A 20237-nucleotide genomic window follows, 5' to 3' on the forward strand; every position below is an offset into this window, starting at 1 on the left:
TTTTCAACTCATTTTCTCTCTGTTGTTCTTATTGGGTAAGTTTTACTGATCCATCCTCAAACCCAGGGATTCTGCTCTAAGTCATCCCCACTGTTGCCCAGCTCAACCTCTTAGCACTGTTTCTGCTACATATCATATGTATACATCCATTTGGTTCTTCTTTGACCTTTTATTATTATTTTTTATATATTTGAATTACAAACAAGATTGAATTGCACGACAATCCCAGTTCCCTTCTTCCTTCCTTCCTCCTCTACCACCCCCGCCAACTAAAATCCTACCTATCATATGTCCTTTCTTCTAATCTACACCTGACTCAACCTTTCTGCTTCCTCATGACCTCAGTATCCTTCCTTTTCTTCCCTTCTCACTCTCATAGCTTCCTCCCTCCTCTTCCCATGTTCTCAATTTGCTCAGGGGATGGTGACCCTTTCCCCTTCTCCAGGGGACAAAGTTTGTCTCTTTTAGGGTCGTCCTTGTTTACTAGTTTCTCTGGCAGTGTGGATTGTAGGATGGTAATCCCTTACTCTAGAGCTTTTTTATTCCTGCATTTTTTACAGTTTCATTTGTTTCACAATAATTTGTGACCTGTTATGTCCTTCCAGGAAGCCCTTACAGTTTTACTTGCAGTATGTGTCTCCTGTCAGAATGAGAGTCAGGAGCTGACCTTTCTCATTCAAGTTGTGACTTTCTTAGTTCTTTTATGATAGGTGATATAAAATGTCTGGGTATCTTGACTGTAATTTTAGCATAATTGGGGTTATTTTTTTTAAATTATAACAAATAGTCATCTGCTTAGGTTTAACTTGTAAGTCTCAGTTTACTTTTGCAGATGGTTCAAATGAAAATCTAATTTTCAGAGCCTTTGTGCTGCTATTTTGATTTACTAGTTTGTCACCTACGGGACTTTCTTCTAATTTTTATTTTTATTTTATGTGTATGGGTGTGTATGTTTTATGTGTATGTATGTGCCTATATGTCTGTGTGTCAGATATATGCCTGGTGTGGGTGGCGAGGCCCTAAGAGGGCATTGGATTCCCCTGGAAGTAGAGTTACAGCCAGTTGTGAGCACCCATGGGTATACTGGAAATAGAACCTGGGTCTCCTGGAAGAGCAAGCAATGCTCTTAACTTCTCAGGCAACTCTCTACCCTCTTATGAGCCTTTCTGCTGGCATCATTCTTTATAGTACCTGGGAAGCTGAGAGGGACTTCGTTTCGGCTGAGTGCTTTTAGGTGGGGGAAGGGAATCTCCAAGCTCCTTTGACAAAAGCACACTTCCAGGACTAGCTGCCTACTTCCAGAACGAACTGGCTACTCTAGAACCACTCTTGCTAGTGTCCTTTGCCAAATGGAGTCTCTGAGTCAGAGAGGGAGTATCAGGTTATAAGATCGAAAAGTGCTTCCCTATCCTTATGGCCAAGGGACTTTCAATTGACAATCTTTCTATTATGCAGGGCTTAATAACATCACAGGTGATGTGTTCAAGTTGGGGAAAGATTAAGATTACCTGGGTTTATTCTGCTGGAAGAACAGGTAGGAATTGAGGAAACACCCTGCCTGGGTTACTTTCTGATGGGTGAAGAGTGGAAAAGTCACAGGATGCTCTGTGGCTGTTACTCCTTCGGTCATGAGGTCACCAGTCAGTTTACCCCTTCTAGCTGTCAGAGTTCTCTTGTTGTTTCTTGTATCATCCTCAAGAACTGCAGCCAAGCATATCAGGAGGGGCAGGGAAAGATAAGTCTACTCCACCTTGTCCAGTCTTATCTTATAGCCTGAGATTCCATCCTCCACTTGGAGACTCTGTTTGTAATAAGAGGTGTTCTACAGTAGGAAGTTAGTTCCAGAAGTTCTATGTGCTCATATAGGCATTAGGTCTCTTTAGAAAGGTGTGCAAGTAAGTATTGTTTCCCCTAAGGAGGCAACCTTGAACATGTTTTTATTTTAACTCAATGAACATATTGTCTAATATCTATTCAAAAATAAGAATAAAGGTAAAAGAAGAAACTTCCTAACTCAATCTTGTTTTCAAGAGGACAACTGGATATTATAATGGAGGTCAAACAGCATATGGAACAACAGTTGGTAATTTTATTACATTTCACTGGCCTTTAATTTCACTATGTTGTCACTGCTTCAATCCAGATCTCTGAGTATAAGAATAATATTCTCAGTGGATTTGCAGCCTGCTCCTACATTTTGAATAACTAGCAGAATACAAATGTCTAATTTAGGTAGAAGTAGATGCTCTGGGCAGCATGCTAGTACCCTAATCAGCTGAAAAATAATATTTGTTTGACATTAAAACCAAATTAATGACAAGACACTGATTACATGAAAAGACTTTATGTTGTGATTACTAAACTTGCAAGCAGCTCTGCATAATTAATGCCTTAATGAGGATATGACCTGAAATCTCAGCTTCCAAAATTAATAAAGGCAATTAAAAGTCACATTTCTAAATTGAGCCTTAAGAATGGAAAGGAAGTTTGATGTAGATTCTTAACTCCTCATTTTTGCAGTTATTAAACCTAAAATGCGATTGCTCTGACTCTCATCCCCAAGGTCCCCACAAACTAGCTTAGCCTGAAGAGAGTTTCAGCTCCTGTTCCAAAGAGGGCATTCATCATCTGTGGACTGTGCCACAGCTTGGCACATTTCTGAAGCTATGGTGCCAAACGAAATAGTAAAGACTTCTCCGCCCCTAGCACTCCAAGTGAAATATGCCTTAGCAGAGCTGCATTGACCTTAATCAGCCTCTGTCATTTTCAAAAAACTGGATCCAAATGGCAGCCTGAAGGATCTTCGCTTATAAAAGCTTCTTGAGGCCCCATGAGCTGCTATAGGTCATCACATTGTAAAGCTCAGGGCCAAAGAAAGTCTAATTAGTGACAGAATAGGACAGGTTAATAAATATTGGTGGGCTAGTGATTTGGTAAAACCAAGTCTGGAATTCTGCATCTTTCCTTATACCATAATAAGGCCTGAAAGGGTCAAAGATTTAATATCAAAGCAAAATCATAGATGTACTAAAAGGAGAAAGGAGATGATATTATTATGATATTGTAATCAAAAGAGGCGTTTTAGTCAAGACAAGTATGACAAAGATATAACAGAAATTACTAATGATTTGTTCATTTCAATTTTTTAAAATTCCATATATTTAAAAAGAACTAAGATTTTAAAAACCCAGTTCAAGATAAAAACCAAGAGGTGCTGATTAAAATGATCATGTTTTGCTTCATTTTGTCTTTATTCCTCAATTAGGAAATAATAGGAAATAGGTACTGTGATTTATATACAGGATGTTAAGCATAGAGAAAAACTGAAAAGCTTCCATGTTAAATAATAACTTATAAAATGACTAGATACGTTGAGAATAACCATAGGTTACAGTCATGAAAACAGGATACTTGATAACATCAAGAAGCTTTCATTACAGGATTTAGGAGAAAGAAAGATGAGTGGAAACTGTAGACAAATTCAATTTAACCTTTTACTGTCTTATCTACACAGGAAAGGATGAAGGAAACAAACTCTCCATGAAAATTATTTTAAGCTAAAATTACAGATGCACATTATCTTCACTTTTGATTGTTTAAAATTAGCGATTTTATACTTCATATGCATTTTTATTTCTTAGAATTTTAAGTAAAATGGTATTCTAGTGTTTCCCTACATTAACTACTAAAGACAAGTCAGCTATGGAAAGATCAAAACTAAAGGCCTCAACAGTGTAATTGACAGTAAAGCATAGGTGACAAACTTTTCTACCAGATGCAGTGATGTCCTGTCACAGGGGTTGAACTTTAGCTACTGATTTGCTTAGGTTTCCTTCCTCCTTTGTCCTTGATGGCTTCCTCTCCCAATCTAGAGTACTAACTATCCTTTCCTCAGGGCTAGACATCGCATGGTAATTCTTTCAAAAACTACTGCTATGCCTGTCTATTCTGAACTGTTAATGTTACAAAACAGGGAAGAACATGGGTTCAAAATTAAGATCACTTGGCCTTGGCAAAAAGCTTATGCCTTTAAGTTGGTACCACTTGCCAGTCACCAGAAACCACCAACAGGAGCCCAGGACCTGTCCCCACTGAACTTCCATGGTACCTGTAAGTTTTCTTAATTTCTTCGCAAGATGCTCCCTTCCGCAGACCAAGAATTTCATATAGAGTTTCTCCTGTTGTTGACATAGTCCGCTGTCTTTGGTTGGGTATGTTAAACTCCATTTCTCAAACTACAAAACCAAAGAGGGAAAAGAGCCATGAAGGTTATGCACTCTGGATCCTGCCTCCTGCAAGGGAAGAAAGTGCATTTTTAACACTTGGTAAAATGATAATCAGAAGTGCCCTTGTGTGCTAGGTGCAGTATGAGGGAGAAAATGTTGAGAGTAGGCACAAGTGTGTGTGTGTGTGTGTGTGTGTGTGTGTGTGTGTGTACAAGAACATACACACACAATGAATAAACTAATTAATAAAATGTTAAAATATTCTAAAACAAAGAGCTAAGAGACCTTAGGAAGGTGGTGAGTAACCACTTCCTGAAAAGTGCTGAGACACAGAAGAGTGACTCAGCAAAAAGTCCCTTCACACAGCTCCAGTGCAGTGGCTTTACAATGTGGAGTAGGGGAGGCAGAAACTCCATTTAAACAGTGGTTGCCCACAGTTCTCACAAAATTCAAAGCCAGCTGTAGTTTTCCGTGAGACGGAATGACTCCACCAGTGGGTCAAGTCAGCACTGGAGGAGAGTTCCACTGTACACTCTACCCCTTGGTTCAGACGTCTATGGTTAGGCAAAAACTTGAAGGGGACCCAATATTTAAAACTAAGCTACCCTGGGGATCTGAAAATGGGAGTTAGAAAGTCTGACATCAATCATACAGTCCCAACATGAAGACAGATCCAGAAGGCAGCCTCAGAAAGTGGAAAAGCCAGACACTGAGAAGCAGGTGGGCAGGAGGTTTGGCTCAGGAAGTGAGATGCACAAGGGGGATGCAGTGCCAACATTAGTGTCTAGAATCCAACCTCATCATTTAGGAATTTTGGAGTTTGATAAACACAAGCCTGAAGTCAACAGTTAGGTCAACACCTAGAGACAGAGCATTGTATCTGTCACGAGGTTCATTTAGGTAGAAAGTACTCTCAACCTCCAGAGGACTACCTAACATCTTCAGCCACATCTCTCTGGCAGGAAAGAATGGAGACAGGGCCACCTGTAAATGTTGCAGTGCTGCGTTTGCTCTCCCCACTACCAGTACACTTGGGGGTTTCCTGTCTAGAACACTAGCCACACAAGAGTGTACAAACTGAGGCATCTTTCAGAAGATGCCCAAACCTGGCCAGGTTAAAGATACATGGTTAATATGGCTAGGAGAATCACGTGGTGCATGAGGAAGAAAAGACACTAACGTGAAGACAGCTCTGGAAGACTCCCAACACATGTGCTGGCTCAGCACCATCATAAACCACAGAACAGACAAGAGTGTACAAATTCAACTGATTGTCCCTTTCTACAGACTCCAGCTGTAGAGGACCCCAAAGGAAGCCACTACAGCATCCCCTTTATTGTTGTGTTTCTCTCTTACTTTTACTGGGGTTTTAGCAGTGTTCTACTTTATCTTTATTTTTAAGAGAGAAACTTCCACATTTTTGTTATTCCTCTGATTTTGTTGATGCGTGAATATTGGTTACTCTTCTTATTGTGTGACAAAATAAGTGATAAAAGTCAGTTAAAGAAGGAAGAGCCATTTGAGCTCACAGAAATTGCAGCCTATCATAGCAGCCTGTCATGAAGTCATGGCAGCAGATGTGTGAAGCATCTGGTCCTTGGCATCCATAGTCAGGAAGCAGTTATATATGCTAGTATTTACTTCACTTTCTCCTTTTTGTTTAGTCTAGGAATCCAGTCCACAGAATACTGCTGCCCATCCTCAGGTGGTCTTCTTGACTCAATTAACCCAAACTAGAAACTCCCTTACATACACACAGATTTGCTTCCTTAGCTGTCTCTAGGTTCTCTGAAGTTAGTCACCAACAACAACCATCACCACACGCAAGCCTTTTATTTCCTTTTTTCTCTTGCCCACTCCTTTCCTTTTCACTATATTTTTTTTAGTATTACCTTGACTTTATCTTTTTTTAAGGTTTTACATTTGATTTTTCACTCCAACATTAACTTTGCTTATGTATTTTTCCATTACTGGGCAATATTTTTAAGTCAATGAACTTTCCTCTTCCTCTTGGTAACATTCTTCTCTACTCTTCTTCTTCTTATTTCCCCCTTCTCCTAACACTTCATCTCATTCAGCTAGTATCTCTATATTTACCCAGTGATATGTGACTTTACCACATGTTCTACCCTACTTCTTCCATTTGTTGTTTTATGGTTACCATTGGATGACTAGGCTTTAACAAATTGTAAGTGCATTTCTATATTTTGTTCAGTTTGATGTTGTTGCTGTTATAGCAGTTTTCTCCCTGTGAATGGTACTGGAAATTAGCACTCAAAAAGAAGTCACTCACTTATATGCTCCAATAAAAGTGGAAGAGACATCCAAACCAACATATGCTCAATCTAAACACAGACATGCAAGAAGTATGAAAAGGAAAGGCAACATGACCCCTCCAGACCACAACTCCTTAAAACTTTAAGACAGGGCTGGAGAGATGGCTCAGAGGTTAAGAGCACTGACTGCTCTTCCAGAGGTCCTGAATTCAGTTCTTAGCAACCACATGATGGCTCACAGCCATCCGTTATGAGATCTGGTGCCCTCTTCTGGTGTGCAGATATCCATGGAAGCAGAATGTTGTATACATAATAAATAAATAAATAAAATCTTAAAAACAAAACAAAACAAAACCTTAAAGACATTGAAATGGGTACAATGCCAGATGGATAAATGATATATTTACTTATAAAAATAATCAATGATATAAAAGAAAAACTCAATTAAAGACCTGAGGAGTAGACCCAGAAACATAACTGAAAAAGTCAGCAAAAATGGATAAGAAATGCAAACTAGAAAACTGAGATGTGGGAGGGTGAAAACAGAGAAAATTTGGAAATTGAAAACAACTAATCAAATAGTAAGCAAAGGGAAAGGTATCACCAGTAGACTTGACCAAACAGAAGAAAACACACCAGGGGTGGTAGAAAGGAAAGAGAAATACTGCATTCAAATATCAACTACTTAAAAATTATCATGGCTATAAATTTGAAAAACTACAGAATATAAACAGACCAAATCTACCCTAGACTGTGTTGTATATGAAGCTGAAACTAAAGTCATAGAAAATTCAATGAAATCATAGAAAATTCTCCAAGTCTAGGGAAAGAAATGAATATATAAGTATAGATAGTTTAAAACTCCAAATAATCATGATTGGAGAACCTTTCCATGCGTCAGCAATAGGGGAGAAAGAAAAGAACAACCATTTAACTATTTTTTAATTACAGAAACTACAATACCTCTATCAATAAAAATTGTAAATTTGCATGGTCTTAACTTTCCAATTAAAAGATGAAAACTAAGCTGGGCATTGGTGGTGCACGCCTTTAATCCCAGCACTTGGGAGGCAGAGGCAGGTGGATCTCTGTGAGTTTGAGACTAGCCTGGTCTACAAGAGCTAGTTCCAGGACAGCCTCAAAAGCCACAGAGAAACCCTGTCTCAAAAAACAAAAAAAAACAAAAACAAAAACAAAAACAAACAAAAAAGATGAAAATTAGCTGATTGGGTTAAAAGAGAAAAATAAAACTATCCATTGTCTCCTAGTAAAACAATGCACTAGCAAAGACAGAGATTAAGAAGGAAACTATGGAAGTTAATTTATCAAAGCAAGTGTAAGTTTAAACCCAGTTGGCATAGGCATCTTGATCTGATAAAATTAACTCAGAACCAAAATTATCCAGAAGAGATAAAGATAGCACCTATGTGTTAATAACAGAAACAACCCATGAAGAAAATGTAACAGAGCCAGATATGGTGGTACACAGCTGTAATCATCTGTAATTATGACACTTAGGAGGCAGAGAGAGTAGAATTGGGAGTTTAAGGCCAGTCTCAAGCAAATAGTGAGTTTGAAGTGTATTAGAGCCTGTCTCACAGGATGAAAAAAAGCAACACAAGAAAAGGAAAAATTACAAATTTAAGTATTATAAGTTTTCATCAAACATTGAGCTTCCCAGTTTTGAGAAATACTAAGAGGCATAGAAGAACCGCTGGGTCCTGATTCAATAGTAGTGGTGACTTCAGCATTTCACTGTCACCAACAGGTAGATCATCCAGACCAAAGTCCACAAAGCAACTTTGGAGTTAATCTGCACCATAGACCAAATGGACCCAGCACACATTACAGACTATGCCATCTAGCTGCTGTAGGATAGGCTTTGTTCTCAAAAGCACATGGAAATCCTTCCAAATTAGCATTCAAGTAATCTCATGTATCAGATCATAATGGAATAAAACTAGAAAGCAATAGAAGGAGAAATCACAAATACTATACAAGTACTTAGAGATTGAACAACATATTTTTAAATGGTCAATGGGTTGATTAAAGAAAACAATATCCATCAAGGATTTTTTTAAAAAAAAATTCCTGCAACAAAATTAAAATAAAATCAGAACTTACTGTAACCTCTAAGATGCCACCGAGGCAGTTCTAAGATGAACATTTATAACTGCTCATAATTAAAATGTTAATTGGAGAGATCTCAAAGACTTTAGTAACTTACATTAAGGTCTTAGGGAAACAAGAATCAGCCAAACCCCTAATAAGTAGATGTAAAAAAATAATAAGGATGAAATTAATGAAAAGAGAATCAAAGAACAAAACATACAATTTAACAAAAAAAATGTTCTTTGAAAAAATGAACAGGATTGATAAATTCTTAACCAAAGTTGAGAGAGAGAGAGATTAATAAAATTAAAGACAAAAAAAAGGGAAACACTGTGACAAATAGCAATAATCCACAGGGTAATTAGGAAAAATTGAAAACGCATTAAAATATACTGGAAAATCTGCAACAAATGGGTAAATTTCTAGAAATATATGACCTACCAAAACTAAATCATAAGGATATAATTAAAAATATCAATAAAAAGGTACACATTAAGTAATGAGATTAAAATAGTAACGAGTTTCATTGCCAAAAAAATCTCAGAATTTGGGAATTCACTGTCAAATTCTATCAGAATTTTAAAAGAACTAGTTCTAAAGAGGAGCCAACACCAGTAATTCTCCCACTGCTCCATAAAAGAAGGAAAGAAAGAGGAAAATGAAAGGAAAAACAAAAGAAAGCCAAGGAATACAATTCATTCTATGAACCTGTATTACCTTGATACAAAATCAGATAAAGAAAAAGAGAAGAATTTTGAGGAATACAAAAATTAAATGAAATTATATAAAAATATTATAGACAGTATAATCCTTACAGACTGAATTAGAGACCACAGTGAGAAACTCCTACACTGTGACAGTTGGTTTCATTCAGGATTTAAGGATGGGTCAGAAAAGGAGACAATCTGTAGAGCAAAGGGACAGCCTACAGAATGGAAGAAAATCATTACCAGCTATACACTATCATGGGATTAATATACTCCCAAAATCACACACACACACACACACACACACACACACACACACACACACACACGACACACACACACACACACCACACACTCACACACACACACTCTCACACACACACTCTCACACACACACACACACACACACACACACACACACACACACACACCACACACACACACACACACACACACCACACACTCACACTCCAGTGAACCAATGTGAATGAATGAATATAATATACCAGGGTCCAGGAGCTGGTTTCAGGGCTTTGGAGACAGTTCAAAGAATCTCTGGTGACAATAGTGGTATCTGTGGGGAGTTGAGGAAGCCTTGAGTGTGTGAATTCCTGAGTGAATGTGTGGTCATGCACTAGTCCTGTCGAGGACCCTAGCCTCAAACCCATGGGAATGGCAAACCCTTTCAGCTCCAGGTAAGGCTCAGACATTTCCGGGCAAGGCTCAGAGGGATGGCAAAGCCTTCCTTTTGGTCTATGTGTGGATGTTGATAGTGTGTGAAGAAAATGCCCACTGTAGCTGCCTCTGACTGGGTGTTTACGGCCTGAAGACTACTCCCTACAGTGACTGCGCCCTTCTAAAAGTAAAGCTGCCTCTTCGTTCAGCTGTGTACAATAAACCCGTTTCCCTGTTTATCTGTGTGTAATAACCCTGTTTCCCATTTCAGCTGTAGGTAACAACCCGGCCTCTCTGTTCAACTATATATAACAATCATGCCATGCTTCTGCAGTGCTGTAAGGATTCAGGCATTATTCTGGCCTGTTCCTGTTACCTGGCAGAATGAACTTGGGCAGTACTCTGGTCAGCCGAAGTGCAAAGGACCCTTTAAAAGAAAGACCTTCATCCACATAAGCTCTCCTCCTGTCTCTCTCCCGCTATACCCCTGGGTCAGATAGGACATTTCCTGCCTCCCTTTTTCTCTTACGTCCTCCTCCCCTCCTCCCTCCCTCCTCCCTCCCTCCTCTCTCCCTCTCCCTCTCCTCTCTCTCTCTCTCTCTCTCTCTCTCTCTCTCTCTCTCTCTCTTTCTCCTCCCTTCTCCTCCTCTGTCCCCCCTCCTCTCTCTCTTTGCTATCTCTTGTCTTTTTCTCTTTCCTTCTCCTTTCCCTCCTTTTAAATGAAACTGCTTACTTAAGCTCTGTCTGCCTGGCATGTTTGTTCCCCGCCTCTGCCTTGGTCACCCTTGCCTGCCATGGAATCCACCAAGGTTCTCCACGAGCTTTATGTTAACAGTTTCTCCATCAGAAAGTGCAGTGCATTTGATCCCAGCTTTTCTGGGTATGCGTTTTCTTTCTTTTTCTTTCTTCTTCTTCTTTTTTTTTTTTTTTTTTTTGAGACAGGGTTTCTCTGTGTAGCTTTGGAGCCTCTTTCTTTTCTTTCTCCTTCCTTCCTTCCTTCCTTCCTTCCTTCCTTCCTTCCTTTCTTCTTTCCTTTTCTTTCTCTCTCTTTCTTTCTTTCCTTTCTCTCTTTCCTTTCTTATTCTTCTCTTTCTTTCTCTCTCTCTTTCCTTCTTTCTCTCTTTCCTTCTTTCTTTCTCTCTTTCTTGTTCTTTCTTCTCTTTCTTCTTTCCTTTCTTTCTTTCTTTCTTTCTTTCTTTCTTTCTTTCTTTCTTTCTTTCTTTCTTTCTTTTTTGGTTTTTCGAGACAAGGTTTCTCTGTGTAGCTTTGTAGACCAGGCTCAGAGATGTGCCTGCCTCTGCCTCTGCCTCCCGAGTGCTGGGATTAAAGGAGTGCGCACCTCTCAGCTGTGTGTCTGTCTTTTTGTTGTTGTTGTTCTCTTGACACCCTTAGTCAGGCCAAGTCATTGTAGCAGTGCAAGGATGAGACAGGCATCCAAAGAGCAGCATTACATATGGCCGTGGTAGGCAGGCACAGTTGGAGGACTCCTAGCTCTCTTCCAACAAGGTCCGTGCCTGAACCATTTCAGAAAAAAGCAGAAGCTACAGACAGCTGGTGGGTCACAGTAATCTTAGACATCCCTAAGACTTCAGCAAGGAAAAGTGATACCCGATGCACATGAAAACAACAGCAACGTGAAGGGATACTCTCTCTCGACCTGGACACATGGAGAAGGGCCAAGGCACTGCCCAGGATGATGTGGTGGACTTTGGGGAGCCCCCGGGGAGGGCTTTAACCCTCCCTGGGGAGCGGAGGGAGGAGGAGTTGGGGGGCTGGTGGAGGGAAAGAGAGGGAGAAGGGATTGACATGTGAAGCAAGCTTGTTCCTAATTTGAATAAAAATAAATAAAAAATAAAAAACCAGCAAACGTAATTTCAAAATGTTTTTGTGAACCTTCAGCGTCTTTAAAGAGAAAAGTGGCATTATTCCACAGAACTCCTACTGACCCGAAGGCTCTGAGACCAAAAGCAGCCTACCCGAGAGTGTTAAGACTGTAAAGGTCAAGGGCACACCTTGTAACTTTGCACATACCCCTCTCCCATGAAACTGGAGTCCCTGGGCATAATTTGCAGAGTCTTACACAAAAAAAGTTGGAGAAGAAATCCTGACTGCCCACCACAACAGAAAATCAAACACGTCCACCAGCAGCCTCTCTGCTTGGTAAACTGCTGAACTTTTCATCTGTTCTAGCAACTCTAGCTGCTACTCTGGTCCTCCACCTCAATCCTCTCTTGGTACCACAGCCCTGGTGACCATTCACAATGGAAAGACAAACTGCCACAGTGACGGATGACCTCAAATTCCTTTCCTCTGCTTCTAGTAATGGAAGGAACCAGTCAGCTTTTCCACAAGTTGCACTACACACAGGCTGCAAATTAAAAGGACTGGAAAGGAAGGATTTCCTTTGGCTTAGACACCATCCTGGCATACCTTTGTCTGAGATTCCAAGAGCTTGTTGGTTAGCAGGATTCTGAAAGTCACCAACTGCTAACACTATGGATGCATCATCAAATCTCATTTGTGGGTGTGTCAAGAAGAAATGAAATCAGTGTATTGATTTCCAGTGTTGAGGAGACATCTGCATCCTTAGCTCATTACAACGCTGTCCACAGTGTGAAGATATGGAATCAAGTTAAGCACGTATGGTATAGGGTGAGTTGTGGTGTGTATATCTACATGGTGGAGTAGTATTACTGCACTTTGAAAAGACAGAAATACTGTCATTTGCAAAGTCATGAATGAACCTGGAGGACATTATGCTAAGTGAAATAAAACAGACACAGAAAAAAAGAGTAACACATGACCTCATTTATATGTGGTATTAAAAAAATAAAATGCCCCAAACCGTGGACTCAGAGAATTACAGAGTGCTGGCTACAAGGAACTGGTAAGGAGATGTTGAAGAGATTTTGGTCGAAGGATATAAGGTTTTGGTAGGACAGAAGAACATACTCAGAAGACCTGACATACAGTACAGTGATGATAGCAAATAGTGACATACTGTGTTCCTAAAAACAGAATAGAGCTTAGGCATTTTCACCACAAAAAGAACAGAGAAGTAAGTGTAAGATAATGCATATGTTAATTAGCTTGTTTTAGCCATTCTGCCATGTATGCGTAATTTAAAACATCATGTTGCACATAACAAATATACAGCATTTTGCTAAGTTAAATAATTAGTTAATGTGCAAACATAGTAATCCAAATCCTAGAATCTGAAATTAAAGGTCATCTATCTAAGCCTATTATCATCAAGTACACTTTGGGTCATTCTGGCCAGAAATCTTTATAAGTGGTAATCTTCCTACTGGCCAATTGACTTGCTTTTTATTTTTCTGAGGCATATGTAGGTCTCCGGTGTAGCACATGCCTTCCCCAAGACCTGCTTCGGTTTTGAGTTTCACCTGATAAGGTGAAGAGCTGCTACCTGATCCAAGCCAGACAAATTAGCATTCATCCCTAGATTATTTTACAGAGAATGATGACCCGGTGTGTCTATCAAATGGGCAAATTGAATATTGTTGGCTGCTCTGGAATAGTCTGAAACTATAGAAGAGCAGCAACAGCAGGAGGTAGGAGGAGTCCCACTGGATCCCAGTCCTCTGGCTTAACATCTTTCAGGGCTTACTTGTAGCTCCCACCCTCCTACAGTGGCCATTCCATCTTTTCCTATATTGAACCAATCAATACCACTACAGACATTTATACACTCCCACCCTTCCTTCTGAGGATGTTTTAGTCACTGTCAACTAAGCATTCTGTCATTCTGTCTTAGTTAGGATTTTAGTGATGTGAAGAGACACTTTTCTTTTTTGAGACAGGGTTTCTGTGTTTAACAGCCCTGGATGTCCTGGAACTCCCTGTATAGACCAGGCTAGTCTCGAACTCACAGAGATCCTTCTGCCTCTGCCTCCTGAGTGCTGGAATTAGATGTATGTGCCACCACATCCAGAACCAAGGCAATTCTTATAAAGAATAACATCTAATTGGGGTTGGCTTACAGTTCAGAGGTTTAGTCCATTATCATCATGGCAAGAAGCCTGTAGTGTAGAGACAGACATGGTGTTAGAGAGGTAACTGAGAGTTCTACATCTGGATCAGCAGGCAGTAGAAGATAGAGTGCCACTGGGCTACTGAAACCCCAAAATCCACTCCCAGTGACACACTTCCTCCAACAAGGCTACACCTACTCCACACCTCCCAATAGTGCTACTCCCTATGAGCCTATGGAGGCCATTTTCATTCAAACCACCACCCCTACAAGTACCTTACACTCTCAAACACCTATGGTGATTTCCTGGGAATCTCCTCCTAGTCAGGCTAATTTATTGTGTTTTTTTTTTTTTTTTATCTCTGATCTTTAAGTTGAAGGTGCTCACCAGGTCCATGGTAAAGAATAATTTGGGGAAAATAAGTGATATAGTAAACTATTTGAACCAAACACATCCAGTTGTGTTGTGTAGCTCTTCACAGTAGAGATAAGAGAAACTGATATATGTGGATGATGAAGCCTGCAAAGAACTATTCAAGAGAACTAAGGAAAAATCAAAGTACAGCAAGAAGTTGTGTGTGTGTGTGTGTGTGTGTGTGTGTGTGTGTGTGTGTGTGTGTGTACTAACACATGTCCTTGCATGGGCACACATGTCCATGCATGGACACATATGTCCTTGCATGGGCACACATGTCCGTGTATGTGTGCACATGTGCCACATGAGAGGGGAAGTCAGAAGTCTGCTTCAGTTCTTCAGAATCCATGCATCTCTGCTATCAGACAGGGTCTCTCCGTGGTCTGGAACTCTCTCACTCCGTTGCCTTGATTGGCTTGCCTGCTAGCCCCAGGATCCATTTGTCTCTGCCTCCCCTACACTAGAATTAAAAGTGTGTGGAGCCATAGCTGGAATTTTCTGTAGACACTGGGAACTCCCGTGAGGGAATCACATTACCGACTAAGCCATCATCCCAGCCCGGTTAATTTTCCTTTGTTGACTTTTCTCTATAGTCAGTGTTCAAGATGGTTTCAGTTTGAGGGAGAAAAAATGCATCACTCTGTCATCTGTCTCATAGAACAAGAGAGATGCCATATGTTCTAGTTTTATTCTGTTGTGATAAAACACCATGACCAAAAGTAATTTAAGGGAGGAAACTATTTGTTTGGTTTATGCTTCCAGGTCACTGTCCATCATTGGAGGAGTCAGGACAGGAACTTGAAGCAGAAACCATGGAGGAATATTGCTTGCTGGATCACTCCAGCTCATGCTTAACTAAGCTTTTTTTTAATTATTTAAAAAATGTATAATACAATTACATTTCCACTTTCCCTTTCCTCCTTCCAAATCCTCCCCTTTCTTGTTCTCTTTCAAATTCATCGCCTCTTTTGTCATTAATTATTGTTACAGTCATATGTTTATATACATATATGTATCTCAATACATAAATACAACCTGCTAAGCCTGCATAATGTTGCTTATATGTATGTTAACTAGCTTTTTCTACAACCTAGTACCAACTACCAATGGTACCACCTGCAGTGAGCAGAACCCTCCTACATCAATTACCAGTTATGGTACCCCCACCCCTACAGGCATGCTCACAGGTCAATCTGGTCTAGGCAATTCCTCAGTTGATGCTTCCTTCTCAGATGACTCTAAAGGGTATCAAGTTGACAATTAAAGCTAATTAGGACATCATGGCTCCCATAAGTCAACAGATTGTCCTATAATACTTAAAGCAAAACAAAAAAATATCCACTTTCTCATTGTATATATAGCCTAGGCTGGCCTTCAACCAGTAACTCTCTTACCCCAGCCTCCTAGGTATTTGGATTACAGGCATGTATTATAATGCACCTGGCTTGGCTTATAATGTACAATTTATCAAGGCTCAGAGATGTTAATTTCTGAGCTCTGTACTCTCTGACCAGCTGTGCTTCCTATTTGGGTGCTGCTGTCACCAGTACAGAGGAAAACAAAAGAGCTAAAGGTTGCCGAAGATAATCTGAAAGGGCAGGAAGGAAGAATGGGAGTGGGAGGAGCATCCAGTTTTACTGCACATACTTTAGATGTGATTAATAAGGAAAACACCAATGATATAAACCAGGCGTGGATGATGGGAGTGAATAGCGGACCTTCAAGCCCCTCTTCAGATGCAGGGGATGATGATGAGGCCTTGTGGTTGTACAGGCTAGAGCCTTCCAACAGAGCAGTACACAAAACAGTGAGGCAATTTTATCTGCACAACTTGTGGGTCTGAAAACAATTTGTTTGTTACACTCAGCAAAACACGTGTGCTCTCTCATATCTCTTTACCACTGTGCACTAGTCCTTAAAGCTCTCTGTGCGTCTGGCTTTGTGGACACATTCTGACCCATAAGGCTGTTACAGCTTTTGTATGGCACAGAAGAGGTGGAGAGGGAACTAGAGTGACAGAAGGACATCTCTGCGTGCATCATGTCGCCTGATCCTGGTGTCAGCACTGAAGAGTGTCAGAGAGACTGCGTGAATTCAATCTTGGAGGTCAGGGCATGGTGGATCTTGGAAGAACTACCTCATCTTAAAGTTATCTTAAAGAGATAAATGTCCCCTGGACTTCTGAGACCCTATGGAAACCTTGGATAACTGAATGATATAACAGATAGAACTAGGTTCCACGTGTGCTGTTCTTGAAGCGTAATTAGTTGCTGCCTTAGTTTAACTTTGCTGCTTCGATAAAATGTTGCCTGGACCAAAGCAACTTAAGGAGAAAGAACTCAGTTCCAGTGGGCTGCAGTGTCTTGTGGCAGGAAAGACATGGCAACAGGCAGGGAAAGCATGCTAGCAGGAACAGGAAACTGACTGGTCACATTACAGCCATACTGAGATAGTAGAAAGTGAACAGGAGGTAGTGCCAGTCTCTTTACCACTGTACACTAGTCCTTAAAGCTCTCTGTGTGTCTGGCTTTGTGGACACATTCTGCTTTGACAAACCTTCAAAGGCCCACCACCACCTCCTAAAGGTCCCCCAATCTTCTCAAACAGCAGTACCAGCTGGGGACCATGTGTTTGATCATGTGAGCCTATGGAAGGCATTTCTCATTCATACCACAATAGACATGGACATGGACCTCTGTTTATTGTGTCGTGTTGAGTAGGATGCTCCACAATTCACAAAATCTTTCACAGACAGTGTTTAATTCACATCTCGTAAGAACTTGAATGTCTATTTATCCCTAGTGTACGAATGGGCTTTGGGAGCTCATTCCCTATGGAGGAATACTCTCTCAGCCTAGATACATGGGGGAGAGCCTAGGCCTTGCCCCAAATGATATGACAGACTTTGACGATCCCTCATGGGAAGCCTCATCCTCCCTGGGGAGTGGATAGGGCATGGAATGGGGGTTTTGTGGGGGGAGGGCATGGGAGGATGGAAGGGAGAGGGAACTGGGATTGGTATGTAAAATACGATTGTTTTTAATTTAAATAAAAATTTATTTAAAAATAAATAAAAGAGTTGTGCTTTGGACACAATAATAATAATAATAATAATAATAATAATAATAATAATAATAATAATAAAATAAAAGAACCTGAATGTGATGACATTGACCCTGTGCAGCTTTACACTGTACCTGACCAGGCTATGAGGGGCCCTGCAGCTGTGTCCAGGATGAGAGGCCTTGGGTAGGGACAACAGCATCTAAGGGCTACCATGATAGGTTCTTCCTTCAGCACATACAGTGAGACTGTTTGTAGACTAAGAAGGAGTTCCCAAAGTAAGATAGGCAAGACTTAAAGGAAAGGCAAGAGCCACAGAAAAGTTTAGGAACTTCTGCCTGCAGGGCAGTTTGTAAGTCAGGTAAGTAGAAAAGGAGATTCTCTCTGTGTCAAAACTCCTCGGGGCATCTCCAAATAGTGCCATGGCTGCTCGCAGGGCTCTGTAAGTCACACCACCCCCATCCCTAAGGCCTTCTGGTTTTAGCTAAAATTTGCCCCTGCCTCCTATGAAAAAGCACTCTTATCTTCCATTCCAAAACTTCTGGCTCTCACTGCTGACCCCTGCTGGCCAGTCCATGATAGAAGGTGAGTGTGTTAAATTTGGTATCCAACATCATTTTACCAGGCATAAAACTAACATTAGCATTCATAGGATTTACAGAGGACCTCCAAGGTTCCCAGGGATGAGAGTGCCTGCATACTGATTCAGTACACTTTCCACTGGGAGTAAGGCAGGTCAGGGATCCTGGCAATATCTTCAGACAGCATTGTAATATTAGTTTCTCTTAAAGCTGATGCCTTCACACTTGTCCCTTGTGTGGAACAGGGAGATTGGGCTATGCCTAAGCCCTCCAAAGAAAAGGCATGGATATATCACCGTGGGATGTTTCCCTGTCCCGGGGTCATGCTTTCCTACATTCCTCTTCCCAATGGAAAAATAAAGATAGATTTCACTGCTCAGTTTCCTATATGGAAATCTATATCCTGGAGAGCATGGTGACCCTTCAGTTTACGAGGTTTTTCAAATTATCATTTGAAATGTTACAATTTCTAAATTTAATATAGTAGTGGACTATTGATTGGCAGTCAAACACTTCTCTGTAGAAGGTCAGTTAGAATTCAGAGCATTGCTCGTCATTCCTCAGTGAGCTCCCTTTGACCTTTTTAAGAAGAAAAAGAACAACAACAACATCAATCTGTATGTCTGTCGTGTGTTCAACATGGACAGCTATGATGAGCTGATACCTGAGTACCTGAACTTAATCCACAGCATGGTTGACTCTGAGGACCTGCCCCTGAACATCTCCTGAGAAATGCTCCAGCAGAGCAAGATCCTGAAAGTCATCCACAAAACCATTGTGAAGAAGTCCCTTAGTTCATCTCTGAGCTGGCTGAAGACAAAGAGAACTATAAGAAATTCTATGAGGCTTAAGTTCTTCTCCAAGAACTTAAAGCTTGGACTCCATAAAGATTCCACTAACCGTCGATGCCTCTCTGAGCTGCTACCCTATGACACCTCTCAGTCTGGAGATGAGATGACTTTCCTGTCAGAGTATGTATCTCCCATGAAGGAGACACAGAAGTCATCTATCACTGATGAGAGAAAAGAGCAGGTAGCCAACTCTGCCTTTGTGGAGCGTGTGCGGAAGTGGTGCTTTGAAGTGGTAAAGATGACTGAGCCTATTGATGAGTACTTGCATGCAGCAACTCGAGGGGTTCAATGGAAAGAGCCTGGGCTCAGTGACTAAGGAAGGCCTGGAGCTACCAGAAGATGAGGAAGAGAAGAAGAAAATGGAGGAGAACAAGGCAAAATTTGAGAATCTCTGCAAGCTCATGAAGGTTGAGAGAAGGTGACAATCTTCAATAGGCTTGTGTCTTCACCCTACTGCATTGTGACATGCACCTACGGCTGGACAGCCAACATGGAGGGGATCATGAAGGCCCAGGTACTCCAAGACAACTCTACAATCGGCTACGTGATATTCAAAAAGAACCTAGAGATCAGCCCTGACCACCCCATCATGGAGATCCTGAAGCAGAAGGCTGAGGCAGATAAAAATGACAAAGCTGTCAAGGACCTGGTGGTGCTGCTTTTTGAGACTGCTCTGCTCTCCTCTGGTTTCTCACTTGAGGATCCCCAAACCCACTCCAACCACATCTACCGCATGACCAAACTAGGCCTGGGTATTGATGAAGATGAGGTGACAGCAGAGGAGCCCAGTGCTACTGTTCCTGATGAGATCCCCCACTCAAGGGGGATGAGGATGCCTCCCACATGGAAGAAGTAGATTAGAGATCCCCCGAGAAGACCATGTCCTATGTATAGTTTCCCTGTCCCCCCTCCCAGGAAGCCTTGGATGGTCCTGCCCTACCTGGCTCTCTGCTCATGCTAGAGGATCTCTTTCATCCTGTCCTTGTGCCTTAAGGCAGGAAAATCCCCTCCCACAGAATAACAGGGTTGGGTATTACTTATTGTGGGTTTTTGTTTGTTTGTTTGTTTTATTTTGTTCTGAAATTAAAAGTATGTGAAAATAAAAAACCCTCTTCCTAAACAACCTTAAGTAAATAATGGGCCCATAGCTTTATTTAATCCTGCATGTAAATTTAATTTTCATAAACTTTTAAAATACTTTTATTCCAGTATCCCTAAGCAAAATCCTGTAAGCCATTCAAAGGGGAAATATTATCTTACAAAATCATCAAGTAATTGACATTTGATCATCCAATATGTGATACTCAATCATCTGAACTGAAAATGACTTTTTGGCTGCA

The 20237-nt window shown here is 40.8% G+C and overlaps 1 protein-coding gene and 1 pseudogene across 1 annotated transcript in view; one reads left to right on the forward strand and one right to left on the reverse strand.

Annotated features, from left to right (window-relative positions):
• Dnajc5b (DnaJ heat shock protein family (Hsp40) member C5 beta) overlaps positions 1-4227 on the reverse strand; it is a 40641-nt gene extending 36414 nt beyond the window's left edge. The window contains exon 1 of the mRNA XM_027398704.2: positions 4109-4227. Within this exon, the coding sequence (XP_027254505.1) occupies positions 4109-4227 (119 nt within the window). The remainder of the gene's footprint in view (positions 1-4108) is intronic.
• A 9828-nt stretch (positions 4228-14055) lies between these two features.
• LOC103163251 lies at positions 14056-19758 on the forward strand (annotated as a pseudogene).
• The last annotated feature ends 479 nt before the right edge of the window (positions 19759-20237 follow it).

The sequence above is a fragment of the Cricetulus griseus genome, chromosome 2 (assembly GCF_003668045.3).
Source record: "Cricetulus griseus strain 17A/GY chromosome 2, alternate assembly CriGri-PICRH-1.0, whole genome shotgun sequence".
NCBI lineage: Eukaryota > Metazoa > Chordata > Mammalia > Rodentia > Cricetidae > Cricetulus > Cricetulus griseus.